The sequence below is a fragment of the Canis lupus genome, chromosome 8 (genome assembly GCF_003254725.2).
Source record: "Canis lupus dingo isolate Sandy chromosome 8, ASM325472v2, whole genome shotgun sequence".
NCBI lineage: Eukaryota > Metazoa > Chordata > Mammalia > Carnivora > Canidae > Canis > Canis lupus.
Genome location: NC_064250.1, coordinates 31,487,644 through 31,502,156, shown reverse-complemented (window position 1 = coordinate 31,502,156; position 14,513 = coordinate 31,487,644). Strand labels below are relative to the sequence as shown.

Sequence of the window (14,513 nt, the reverse complement as noted above, 5' to 3'; positions counted from 1 at the left end):
ATTTATTAATGGGAAAGAATACCTCAAATGGCTGAGGGTTGGAAAGATAGAGAATTGGGTCAAATGAAAGCACAGAGTAGTGGACACTGTAAGAACCTGAAAACAGATTCATTCACTTCTTCTTTGTTATTAGTGTATGTCCATGGAAAACACTGGGACTTTGCTAGCAATGAAGACTATTTTAAAAATTTTTTTAGCAGACTAACAATGGGATCAAAGTAATACCTTACAAACAAGAATCTGATACTATTTACATGATAGAATGGAAATCAGAGATTGAAAAGACACTATAATTATGCCAACATGAAATAATAAACTAAGGTGATGGGTGATGTCTAATAACTGAATGCAAGAGTACCTTGAAATAAAGAATCTTAAAGATTTCAGAACTATAAACTGGAAGAGAGAGAAGTCAAAGGATTCAATCATAAGGATAATAATGCTTCAGATATTGGAAAATAAGAACTTGATCAAAAACAAGTTTGATTTTATTTTATTTTTTAAGAGTTTGATTTTAGATGTATGTTAAATTTGAGGTGATGATGAGTTTCCAAACTGAAGCATCAGCTAGCAATAATAATTTTAAAAAATCACTGGTCCAGAAAGTTCAAATAAGGAGAATATTAGATGCCCACTAGACAGCCTGACCCAAATCATGTTCTTCAACACCCTCTTCAACAATGATAAAAGTGGTATTTCAATCTTAAAAAGAGAGAGAGAGATAACAAACCAACTAACCACTGGTCCAGAGCTAGATGGATTCATGAAAATGAATAATTGTAGAAAAGACAATAAGAACTAACACTTCTGAAACAATGAAAGAAGAGAGATTAAAGTAAGACCAGAGACAGATTACTTAGGTCAAAACCTTAGGAGTTATCCTTCAATATCAGCTCGCTCTTACTCTCTCCTCCACTCCATCACCAAGCCCCATCTCTAATTCTTCTCTATCATTCAAACTCAACCCCTCATTCTCAACATCTGATTTTAGACTCTTTTTCTCAGACTTGGAATTCCTGCAAAAGCCTTCCAATTATCTCTTATTCCACTCTCCATTTTGTTACCAGAGTAATAATTTAAAATACTAATATAATCAAACTGCTGAGTTTCTTAATCTCTTCTAATGGGTTCCCACTCTTCAGGTATGCAAGGCCCTTTAAGTCAGGGCCTCTGTTTACATCTCCAAATTTTTTCCTCATCGTAGCCCTTATTTCCAAACACCAAAACTCACATTGCATCTCTCACAAACTGTTATCACTGAGCAATCTCTATCGAAACACCTGGGATGTACTCATTAAAAGATCCATCCTGGGCCCCAAAAATAGACCCACTGAACCATCACCTCTAGGAATGAGACTAAGTAATCACACCGAGTAATAAGCCAGTGCCCATTTTTTCATTCTCTCACCTAATAATGCCTAGTTGTTTTAAAACATTCAACACAGTTTGTATATTATCATTTCTAGCAAGTCTTCACTATCATCTTCCTCTTCCCTACATCCCATTCCAAAGGTTCCAAAACACCCATGCTTACCTCTACAATAATCCCTCCTTATCCATTGGTAATACCTTCCAAGACCCCCAAGTAGCTACCTGAAACTGCAGAGGACTAAAACCCTAGGTATACTGTTTTTTTCCTATACATACATACACATCACAAAGTTTAAGTTATAAATTAGGCACAGTTAAGAGATTAATAACTAAAAACAGAACTGTAACAATGTACTGTAATAAAAGTTACATGAAGGTGATCTCTCTCTCTCTCAAAATATACTATACTGAATTCACCCTTCTTGTGATGATGTGAGATAATAAAATGCCTACATGATGAGATGGGAGGTAAGGATGCAGACACTATGCACAGTCTTGGGCTACTATTGACCTTCTGACAGTATGTCAGAAGGAGAATCATCGGATTTCAGCCACGGCCAACAATGGGTAACTGAAACCACAGAAAGTGATGAGGATAAAGCAGGACTACATTATTGTACTGGAGTATTTCAGCTTCCAGCCTCTGCCTCATCCCCACCTTGGAAAGGTGCTTACTTACAGACAGGGAGCCAATTTAGCTAGCCATTGGATCATCACCCAGCACACAGCCTTGCACATATTAGGCACTTTAAGTTTGCTAATTAAATGAATGCAAAATTTCATTTTGTTTTCAAAAAATAAAAAAATACCTTCATCTGCATCTGCTGAGTCTCTTGATAACTAACATGCATTTTGTTTTGAAATACATTATGTTCCTTTTCTAATGTTCCAATCCGATCTTTCATTCTCGCTATAACCACATTGCTTCTTTCTTTCTCTGACATCATTTCCTAGAAGAATAAACCAGAAAAAAATTATGAAAATTATTTTTTTAAATACCATACGATTATAATAAAAAACATTTTTAGCATCAGCAAAAATGATGTCAATAATCATGAATTTTGAAATAACTACATGCTTGAGATCAAGGGTTTAAAAAAGAAACTGTCAGGCAGCCCCGGTGGCTTAGCGGTTTAGTGCTGCCTTCAGCCCAGGGCGTGATCCTGGAGACTCGGGATCAAGTCCTATGTCAGCTTGCATGGAGCCTGCTTCTCCCTCTGCTGTGTCTCTGCCTCTCTCTCTCTCTCTCTCTCTCTCTGTTTCTAATAAATAAATAAAATCTTTAAAAAAAAAAAAAGAAAGAGAAATTGTCTCTGCATCTTACCTACATCTACCCTTACATCAATGACTTTCATAAACACTTTGCTATTCTGTTTACTCTTATTTCAAATGCACTTTCTGGTCTAAGAGTTAAAGAAGTGAACCTAGAATAAATCCTACATTCTAACTTGATCTTAAGCATAGTTTTAAGGCAAAACAATTAATTTTCTATTATTTGCAGATACTAGCTTTTATAGGGTTTAGAAAAAGGCCTAAAAAAGTAACCTAGCAGGGGAAAAAAAGAAGTCTCTTTTCTAAGAAAGAGAAAAAGACCTGTTTATAGCAGAATAGAAGCTTACAAAAAAGACATGTTTATAGCAAAACGGAAGCTTAGAATAAGACAAAGTAAAAAATCAGAACTCTAAATCTTATTATACTCAAAAGCCAAATCTTAAAAGGGTGATTTCATTTTGTATTTCAACTATCATGAACTAGAATATTAATTATCAAAGTAAAAAAGAGCCAACCAACTTTCAAGTTATCGGCAGGTATGATCAATTTATACACCTCCTCTAAGAAAGTGACAAAATTTTAAATTTTTTAAGAAAGTGAGTGTGCACCCACATGTTGGGAGAAGGCAGGTAGGGATAGAGTGAGAGAGAATCTTAAGTAGGCTCCACACCCAACATGGAACCCAACACTCAATCTCACAACCCTGAGGATCATGACCGCAGCCAAAATCAAGAGTCAGACATTTAACCAAATAAGCCACCGAGGCACTCCCCCAAATTAATACTTTTATGTACTTGGAAAAAACTTACGTACTTTTATGTACCCATAAGAGTTTACTTACATCTGGAAAGTGTTACACTAATGTATATGAATACACTTAGGAAAAAAAGTACACACATCTTTTAGGTATATGGCTCAATGAATTACTACCAAGTGGTACCCTTCTTAATTTTTAAGTTATAGTTAAGATGCTGTAGCCACAGAAAACTAGTGTCTAATCTTAAGGAAACATGCTTTAAAAAAAAAAAAAAAGATTTTATTTATTCATGAGACAGAGAGAGAGAGAGAGGCAGAGACATAGGCAGAGGGAGAAGTAGGCTCCCTGCGGGGAGCCTGATGTAGGACTCGATCCCAGGACCCCAGGCCAAAGGCAGACACGCAACCACTGAGCCACTGAGGTGCCCCAGAAACATGCTTATTTTAGTAACAACTTTGATTAACCTTATGCTGACCAAGTTTTTCCATTAACATTTATTTCAAATTCACATAAAGTTTTATATTCAAATGAGGCTATCCTCATAATGTCATCAAGTAGCTTCATGAACAATAAAAAAAAAATAAACCTCACTTCCTGTATCTAATTCCTAAAAGGACAAACAAGTACCTCAGGAAGACTATATTTTCTATAGAATCTCAATTACATTCTCAGTCTATGTAATTTTTTTGAGAGATATAACTGACAAAGAACATTATATAAGCTTCAAGTATACAACATGGTTCAGTATTTGTATATACTGCAAAGTGATCACTGTAAGAAGTCTAGTGAACATCACCACCACTATAATTACAAATTTTTTTCCTCGTGATGAGAACTTTTAAGATACACTAACAACTTTCACATATATATAATACAGTATTACTAACTACAGTCACCATGCTGTACATTACATCCCCAGGACTGATCTGTTTTCTACCTAGAAATTTTTATCATTTGACATGGTTTTTACATGAGTTTTTAAAGGTCCTTTTTTTTTTAAAGGTCTTTTTTTTTTTTAAACTCTCAGAGTAAAATTTCTGAGGTTTTAAGAACTTCACTGATTAAAAATTATATTTATCACAAGAACCTTTATAAATTACCTATTAAGAGTTTCACATTTATCCAATTGGATTTAAACAAGATCACACCCAATTTTGTGCTTCCTTAGAGACTAATTCTAGGTCAGATCCAAATGAAACATGTTCCCAATGTCCAAACGCTTCTGTTATTTGAAATGAATATATCTAGAAGCACTGTTATTTTAAATGTATAATTCAACTGTAGGCTATAACAACGTGAAAAAGTGAGACACTTCCATAATTCTATAAGAAATTTAATTTTACTGGGTATAAATTTGTTATATAATTAAATCTATAATTAGACAATTTCTGAAATCCTTCACTGCTCCTGATTCAGAATACATATCCCTTAAATATAAGAATGTCTTCACCTGAGTTAACTGCTTACAGCGATCCTTCATAACAGCAGCATCTTCCTTCACAGCAGCAAGTAACTTGTCTTTTTCTTGAAGCTGATGCACAAGTGCAGTCAACTCTCCTTTACTTGACTACAATTGAGAAATCAATATAGAATTAGTAAAAGTTAACATGGGCTAATGAAAATGAAGTATCTAATATCTAACATTCTTAGGCCAATGCAGAATTCACAATACATAAAATAGAATCACAGGCAAGTACTAGTCAGTGAAATATCATTTGTGAAAGTCACTGTATCATTCTATATTCTGATGCATACAATAGGATACATATCAACCAAAAAATAAATTTTTTCAAAGAATTCTAAGACTCCAGTTTTAAACCCATAGTCAAGGTAGCAGTCTCCCCCTTCTCCTCATAAAAGATCAAAAGAGGAATATGAAACCAAAATGCAAACAACCAAAATGACACAATCACCTGTAATATCAAAACATAACATCAGAAAAGACTGCCAAAAGTAGTGGAGATCAAACACAAGTGCTTGACAACCCCATTAAAATATATTCAAGACTACAGAAGTGCCCTGGTGCCTAGTTCTCTGTAATTAACCGGCATATTCTGAAAGGAAAAACCAACAATCTTCCATTTGACATGAGGAACAAAGAAAATACGACTCTTTTTGAAAAAAGACCTCAAGAAGCTAAAGAAGTGGGAATGAAGAAGAAATCATACAGATAAAGTTTACTCCAAGAGAGCAGCTAGTTAGGAAGAGTCGAAAGAAATTCTCTATAGTGAGACTCAGTAGTTAAGTCTTTTACCCACCCAGGAAGATGAAAAGACTAAAATAATTTATTTTCACACACAGCCTGAGGAAAACAGCAGTTAGCCTTGGTCCTTTCATTATCAATCTCCAGGCCAGAGTTGATCCAAGAAGAATATGCTCATCTAAAGAGTAATGATTAAAAAGAAAACAGGGTCTATGCAAGATACATGAAAAAAGGACGGAAAGGAACAAAAAACAAATGACAAGAAAAATCACCCAAAAAAGACTGTCAAAGAGCAGACAAAATTGTGATAAAAAAAAATATCGTCATGATTTTTAAAAATCTTACAGCAGTCATTTCTGGAAAAACAAGAGCAAAGAACAGAGCGCACAAGAAAAGGTAAGCTCAAAGACAGACCAGAGAATGAGATGAAATATGAGCTGGCAAAACCCAGAGTGGAAGTAAAAGTAACACCACCTCAGAAATACAATCCAATTCGAAGCAGAGAACAGAAAATGACACACTGCTGAACTATGGTAAGAAAGAGTCCAGGGTGGAGAGAATAAGGAGAAATAAACAAAAAGCTTTTATTTTTAAGCATTAAAATATAAAAGATAAAGATAACAGGCAAAGGTTTAGTATATGCTTAATCAATACCCATTATTTCAACTATGTTAAGGGACAAATATCATGATTGGAAAGACATGCTTTATCCAAAGAAATACTGAAAGAGGACACAAGAGTCAAGGCCAAAACCATATTAACTTTACTGATGAACTTAAAAGAAGCTGAATCCCTTGATGTCTGTAAATCAAGTTTGTAGGGTAGACACTGGAAAAATCCAATAAATAATAAATACTTAGGTAAATTGCCCAAAGGATGTTTTTGTTGTGAGAGTATAGTCTGACAAAAATACATGAAAAGAGTGCAAAATTCAGTGTGGTCTCAGATCTCTATCCAGCTATAGGTGTAGAGGACGGCATAATGCAAGCATGAAAAATTTTCAAGAGAGTGAAACCCAGAAATATTATACCCCACCAAATTATCATTCAGATATAATGACAACAAAAGAGCATTTTAACTTGCCAGAATTTGAGAAATATAGTTCCTATGAGCCCTTCTTGAAGAAAATAACTTCAGCCAATCAAGAGATGAATACAGAAACTATTGCAAAAAAACTGCTACCAAGCTTTGACCCCAGCATTAACCTGTACAATTATGATTAACCCAAACGTGAAAATCATAGTCACAAAACAAACATTAAATATTCTAATTATCTGAGAAAACAAATGCTATAATTAACAAAAGTTGAGAGGTAAAAAGGAGGATAAGAAAAAATTTAAGTAGGTAGACCTGCTCCTATTATATAGCATAGAGTCAAAAGAGAGAAGTTAAAGTTGAAAAATCACATAATTGAGGCAACTATAAAGAACACTAAGGAATTAATAATCAATTAAAATATAAAATATTTTCTTACTAATAATTACATTAATAGTCTATGGTAGGAACTCTAAGCATCTACTATGTATTACTTCATTTAATTTTCAAAACTTGATTATCATTCCTATCTGGAAGATGAGGAAACTGAGGTATTGGAGTTAAGTCACTCTCTTAAGGCCAAACAAATCTCAATGTGGCAGAACCCAAATTTGAATCCAGAAAATCTGACTCTAGAACCCAGTATATTACCTGGCTCTAATATAAAACACAAGTGTCTTGTAGTTTAAACATAAAGGCACATGCGTGGATGCACACACAGGCACACAACCTAAGATCTCCTCAACTCTGCAACCCGTCTAGCATTTATTCTCCTCTTCCCATCTAAGGTTATTCAAACTGGACACACTATCACCTTTCCTATTTATTCAGTATTTATTTACAGTCCAGTATTCTGATGAAACAGCTTTCACTGAGGATATCAAATCCATTTTTTCACATCTTTATCCTCCTTTATATCTCTAAAGCATGTCACTGTTGACTTTTCCCCTCACCCGTGAGCTCTCTACCTTCCCTAAGCATCTATGATTCCACTTGCCCCCTGGCCTTGCTACTTCTCTTCAGTATCCTTTGTGGTGGCTTTCCTGGCCCTTTAAATGGTGGTGGTTTTCAGGGCTCATTCTTGAACTTTCTTAGAACTCTGCATATATAGAGAGGTCTGGTCTAATACACATCTACCATGTGTATTGGTGATAGCGGGTTACTTTCCTAAATCACACCCATTGTGATCTTTTTCCAACTCCAGAGAAATAGATGTTCAACTGTGAAATGAATATACCCACTTAAATGATCCAAAGGATGCCTAAAACAACTTCCTGAAATTTTTCACAATCGTCTGGTCTCTCCTTGGCAAAGTGTTCATAAACACCACTGTCACCACAATCTATCCAGTTACTAAAGAGACAAAAACAAGCATTCATTCTAGACTCTTCTTTAGCTACCATAGGTAACTGGTCAGCAAGTCCTCTAACTCCTGTATCTCTATCCTATGTTGGTTCTCCTGCACTTATCTTCACCCTTTATCTGAAGCAATCCTTATTAGGTGTGAGTATTTATTTATACCTGGAACCTTGAGATCTAGTAAAAGGTATGACAAAGACAGTTTCTATGACAGGGAAAGGAAGACACTAAACTTACTTTTGCAGATACTGAGTGCCTACAGATAAGAGAACCACTCCATAAGAAACCCAGAACAGTAAAAGTTTAAAAGAAAACCAAAAAGTTCCAAAGATGGGGAAAAATGTGAAGTTGCAAAATACTCTATTTCGAAACACTATCTTTAAGAGGACCCAACTTCCTCCTTGACCTGCCTAAAAGAGCTATCAACCCAGTCTCTAGAGTTCAAAGCTACCTCAGACAATAAAATAATTACTCTTTCCTCCATAAGCCACCACCACCATCCTCACAAGAGAACACTTAAAGCAATTATTTTCAATTTTAAAAAGCAGTAATTTCAATCATTAGGTCAGCTGTAGGCTTTTCTCTTATCCCTATCAATAACTAAGATATACACTTTTAAGATAAACACTTATCCAATTAAAATAAAGCAAATCAAAGGGCAAATTCTTCCACTAAGAATTTCAAGTCTCTTGCAACAGAATGATGAGATTTTGTACCCAAAGTCACACACAGTTACACACTTTCCCTGATTACACTGGAAGACCTTGTTTACTCTGGGCCATTGCTGGCACCATGTGCAAACTGTCCAACAAGCATATTACATTATAAAATGCCAGAGTTGTAAAATACATTGTCAATACATCCTTGGAGGTATAGACTTAATATGCTATGATAAAAGCTACAACAAAAAAGTCTAGATAGGAGAAAGAATAGCAGAGTGAACAATTTAGAGTGGGAATTCAGATTAGCCTTATATGAGGAAATAATACAGAAACATCAACTAGGAGACTACTGAAGGTAATCTGGTGAGTGAGATGGCTTGGACTCAAGTGTCTTTAAGAAAAAATGGGCAACACCTGGGTGGCTCAGTGGTTGACTGTCTCCCTTCAGCTCAGGGTGTGATCCCATTCGGGGTCTGGGGTCGAGTCCCACATCGGGCTCCTTGCAGGAAGCCTGCTTCTCTCTCTCTCTCTCTCTCTCTCTCTCATGAATAAATAAATAAATAAAAACTTTTAAAAAAAGAAAAGAAAAAAATGGAAGCCACTCATAGTTTTAAAGCATATAAGTAGTTAGAAGTGTATGTGTATGTTTAGAATAACAACAATTAAGTCCAGCGTCTAATATTGAATACCAGACACCATGTCATTTTATCTTTTTTTTTTATTTTTTTTTTTATTTATGATAGTCACACACAGAGAGAGAGAGAGAGAGAGAGAGAGCGGCAGAGACACAGGCAGAGGGAGAAGCAGGCTCCATGCACCGGAAGCCCAACGTGGGATTCGATCCCGGGTCTCCAGGATCGCGCCCTGGGCCAAAGGCAGGGGCCAAACCGCTGCGCCACCCAGGGATCCCCATTTTATCTTACACAATATTTGAAAATTTGTCACCTTTCCCAGTATGACACAGTATACATAATACTATTCATGAGAAATTAAATATTAATTCCATCTTTTGTTTGGAGGGATGGGGCTTGGTTTTGTTTTTGTTTTGTTGTTCTTTTTCTTAAAAAAATTCAGTCATAGCAATGATTCTACCATCCAAATCACTTATTTCAGAAGGATGATATCTCTATCATGCTCTCTCTCTCTGTCACACACACACAACTCTCCCAGATTCTTTGATGTATGCTATATTAAGTCACAGAAACATTCCATATAGTCTATCCAGATATCACCTGACCTTGCCTTCAATACCTCCAAGCAGAGCAAAGCAAGGTTAAGTGCCAAATGACCTTAAAATCCTATAAATCATCTTATTATAAGCACTTCACTTTTGTCAAAATATCATATGACTCAGACACCTGACTAAATAAATAAGTATACTGATCAGTATGGTTTAAAAAAATAACTTCTGAAGATATTCTGGAACTTTTAAGTGTGATTATGTGCTTTGGAGTATGAAAGATGGGAATGTGAATTTATTCATTCCTCTAGCAAAGTCTTACTTGGTGCATCTTTTTCCTTTTCTTTTTGAGAGTGAGAGAGCAAGCAGGGAAGAGAGGGGGAAAAGGGAGAGATTCTCAAGCAAAATCCACACCCACCGCAGAACCTGACAGGGGCTCCATCTCCCAACCCCAAGATCATGACCTGAGTGAAAATCAAAAGTTAGACACCTAACTGACTGAGCCACCCAGGTGCTTCTTGTTTGATGAACTTCTAATCACTGTTCCCAAATATGCCCATAACCAAAAATATGCTTACCCTCTTCAAAGCATCCTGTATCACACCAGACTTCTCCTTTAGCAGGTCTACAACACAAAGGGCCTCATCTTCAGAAAACATCATAGTCTTCAAGGACAGAAGAAAATCTTTAAATTTCACTTCAGCATTTTCTTTAAAAAAACAAAGAGGTGCCATTTAAGAGACCCAAGTAATAACTTCAACAAAGGTAAGCATCAAGAATTCTTGACCCAGAAAGTCAATAAGCAAGAGAAAACAGATTTACATCTCACGCCAAACAACAAAAAATGTTCCAGTCAGGAGAGAAAAAAGTGTTCACCGTCTTTAATACATTATGGAAAAATTACACCAACTAAAAAGTTGGCCAATTTGCAAAATACTAAAGTGCCAGTATGCCTTCACTTTAAAAACAAATATTCATGTGTCTAGTATGCTAGTATCTATACCAGACATGTTCACAAATATTCTCATTTAACCTTAATACTCATGGCATATAAATCAAATTTTACAGATGAGAAAATAAGCACAAAGATAATTATAAAAAGGAAATCTGACTTATAAATATCAAATACAAACAATCCTGACACTTAAAAAAATTCATGTATCAAGTATCCTCTGATTCACCCAATTTCCCTGGAGGCTCTTACATCAAGCACAAACTTCTTCTTCTTAAAAAGCAACTGCAACCAATTAGACCCAAAGAAGCTCAAGGCTTTAATAGTTAAGCAACGTCGTAACTTTAAAGTCAGATGTGTGCATGTGTGAGGACAAGGGGTGTATAGGAATTCTCTATACTTTCCACTCAATTATGCTGTGAAGCTACCCTTGCTCTTAAAAAAAAGTCTATTATAAAAGTAATATTAAGAGATGGTTGTGAATTAACATAGAAACTTCACAAGTGACAAGAGTCCAAGAAAAAAAATCACCAGACAGTAAAATAACTGTGAGATCTTGGGCAAGTCAAATTCCAGGGTCCAGCTCTACAAAACTTAGTAGACCAGACTAAAAACTACCAATAAACCTTTTACTGCAAAGATTCTATTATTACTTTACAGCTCATTCCACTAGAACTCAAAAATGTATTTTTTGGGATGCCTGGGTGGCTCAGCGGTTGAGTGCCTCCCTTCAGCCCAAGGTGTGATCCTGGAGTCCCAGGATCAAGTCCCACATCAGGCTCCCTGCATGGAGCCTGCTTCTCTCTCTGCCTGTGTCTCTGCCTCCCTCTATCTCTCATGAATAAGTAAATAAAATCTTTAAAAAAGAAATTGTATTTAATACAACAAACTGTTGCATGCCATTTGTTACCTTTGTCAGTTTCAGTCTTCAATTTTTTAGCCCCCGTTTTCTGGATTCCTTCCACTTGGTCGGGTTTAATTAGATCAATAACCTCTCTCTTATCCAGCACAGGATTTGAATCAGCATTATCCATCAAAGGAATATAAGTAGTTGCATGTATAAGGGGCTCATCTACCAATACTGCAATTTAAGTTCAACAAAATTATAATCACTCACGGTTTTAACTCATGTACACACATTTAAGTTTAATGATAAGTGCAGTTAGTTTCAAATATCTAACACCAACTTGGCTTTAAATTCCTATTTTATCATTTAACAAGTCAAAACACTCTAATTAAGCAGTGCCGGTTCAACATTATTTTACAATAAATCACTTACATTATCTAAAAATGTGTTAACATATCTCCTCTAATAGTATCTGAAAATTTCTTCTCTATCCTCTACTAAAATGTAGAGTTTACTTAGTTCTCATTTTCTTCCTGTTTTAACTAAAACTCCACTCACATTTAATTAGTGCCCAAGGAAAAATATTAATCTGTATTTATGTTGGTACTTTACTGAATTCTTACTACAAATGATAGCTTTTAATTGAGTCACTTCCTAGTACAAAAAAATCAGTCATTGTTCCTTGCAGATATCGTCTCATTTCTAAAAATTATGTCTATAATTTCCATGGTACATTTAGGTTAAAATTTGCAAAACAACATTAAAAGTGGAAAAAGGAAGCCTCCTTATACTTTGCTTCCAATTTTAATGGGAAGAACTGTAAGAGCTTAAACATTAAAGTCTGACATCTGTTAGCTAGAGATATAAACTTCCACACACATATGAAAATTTCTCTAAAAAATTTTGGGGGCATATGTAGTTTTTATTTAAAATATATAATAAACATTTAATATTACCAAATATTTGTGGGTAATATTTTTCTGTACCTAGTTGCTTCATAATTTTGATACAAATTGAATTTCATATTTTCTCTTTCCAATTGTACTATTTTCTAGCACTAGTTGATACCACAGCCCAATTATTATCTTAATATAACCATTTAATCTACATACATTTCATAATGCTTTCCCTGGACAATTCTGAGCATATAAAAATTGCTCCATCACTCTTCATTGGATGCTTTCATATATACATGCAAAACTATGTTTAGGAAATAATTGGGAGTATAGGGTAATGACAGATGTAGCCAATGCCCTCAAGCATAATTTTTAAATAATACTTAAAAGTACAAACATGTCAGGAATACTTTTCTTCTATAATTTGTATGCTATTTATATTATTTTCAAAACTCAGTTAAGAATGAGAATATTTAATAAATGCTTTGTCCTTTTTAAAATTCAGATAAAATTCTTCATCATAAACTTAGACGCTGGCCATCTGTCAGAGCACTATGATACTCCAAGGCTCTAGAGATCCCTGGACTTCTATTAGCATTAACAGTTATTATAATACATTAAGTGGGAATTAATAAGCATGCGAGGTTTCTAGGATCCTTGTTCTAGTGTACTTCTCTAGAATTAGTATTTATTAAATACATATCTACACATTTCACCATTTTCTGCCTTTTGCTTCTTTGAAGAAACTTTCTTCTTTCCTGATCCACTTTCTTGTTTAGTCTCTTGCTGGAGGGGTAATGATTCTTGCTTTTTTGAAGGTGCCATAAGAGTTTCCACCTTTTTATCCTGGTCATCTTTATTGAAAATAAATGAAAGCCATCATTGAAAACAATGTAAAACATTCAATTACTAATGAATAATTAGTAAACACAGCAGAAGATTCAATAAATGAGTAAGTCCCAGAATGCTTTACCTTCAAATTTTTAAACTCTCTAGTAACATCACTCTAGCTTTCTTACTCTGTTATATCTGTCTTTAACTTCATCAAGACTTCTAAGTACTTGCTCCTTCTTTTATAACCCATTTTTTCAGACACTCTTAATCCTACTACGGGCATGCTCAAATCTCTACCATTTAAAAAATAAAAATAAAACCCTTCCCACCACTGTAATTCCTACCTTCCCACATCCATTTCCTTATAATGATATAAGAATGATCTGTACTTCCTTTTCTACCAATCATTTCTCAACTAAGTGAGACCTGATTTTTATCTCCTGCATTATATCCATGAAAGGATTTACACAGCAACCTAGTGTCCCAAACACCCACTCTATCAATATCCTTTAATTTTTCCTTGACTATTTCTCATTACTACTGATCTCTACCCTCTTTAAAATTCTCTCCTCTTCATTAGGCTAAGTGAAATCAGACAGTCACAAAACGACAAATATGATTTGACTTATATGAAGTACCCAGAGTAGTCAAATTCACAGAAACAGAAAGTAGAATGATGGCTGCCAAGGGCTGGGGAGAGAGGGTAAAGGAGAATTATTGTTTAATGGGTACATAATTTCTGTTGGGAAAGATGAAAAAGTTCTTGAGACAACTGGTGGTGATGGTTGCACAAGAATATAAATGTACTTAATACCACTATATACACTTAAAAACGGTTAAAACAGTAAATATTATTTTACCAAAATAAAATAAAATTTAAAATTCTCTATCAGCTCCCATAATTCTTTCTTACATTTTAAATATTCCCTTTCAGACTCTTGTGAGCCACTCCTGCAAAATACTTCATATGCTTGTATTCTTCAGGGTAATGTCTTTAATGTAAATAATTTCCTTGGATGCTTTATCTACACCTATGTCTCCAACTACTACTTTTCATGCTTAGGGCTTCTGAATCTATATTCTAGTCTTATGCCTCTCCTTACACAACCTGTTGCATCCTAAATTGCTCCTATGTAAGTGGCCCC

General features: G+C 34.9%; 1 protein-coding gene across 10 annotated transcripts in view; it reads right to left on the bottom strand.

Annotated features, from left to right (window-relative positions):
* KTN1 (kinectin 1) overlaps positions 1–14,513 on the bottom strand; it is a 105,236-nt gene that overhangs the window by 51,379 nt on the left and 39,344 nt on the right. For all 10 annotated transcript variants that reach the window (XM_025442320.3, XM_049113206.1, XM_035720151.2 and 7 more), the window contains exons 3-7: positions 13,251–13,388; positions 11,702–11,872; positions 10,418–10,548; positions 4,851–4,967; positions 2,181–2,321 (exon numbers count right to left, since the gene is read on the bottom strand). In XM_025442320.3, the coding sequence (XP_025298105.1) occupies positions 2,181–2,321; positions 4,851–4,967; positions 10,418–10,548; positions 11,702–11,872; positions 13,251–13,388 (698 nt within the window). The remainder of the gene's footprint in view (positions 1–2,180; positions 2,322–4,850; positions 4,968–10,417; positions 10,549–11,701; positions 11,873–13,250; positions 13,389–14,513) is intronic.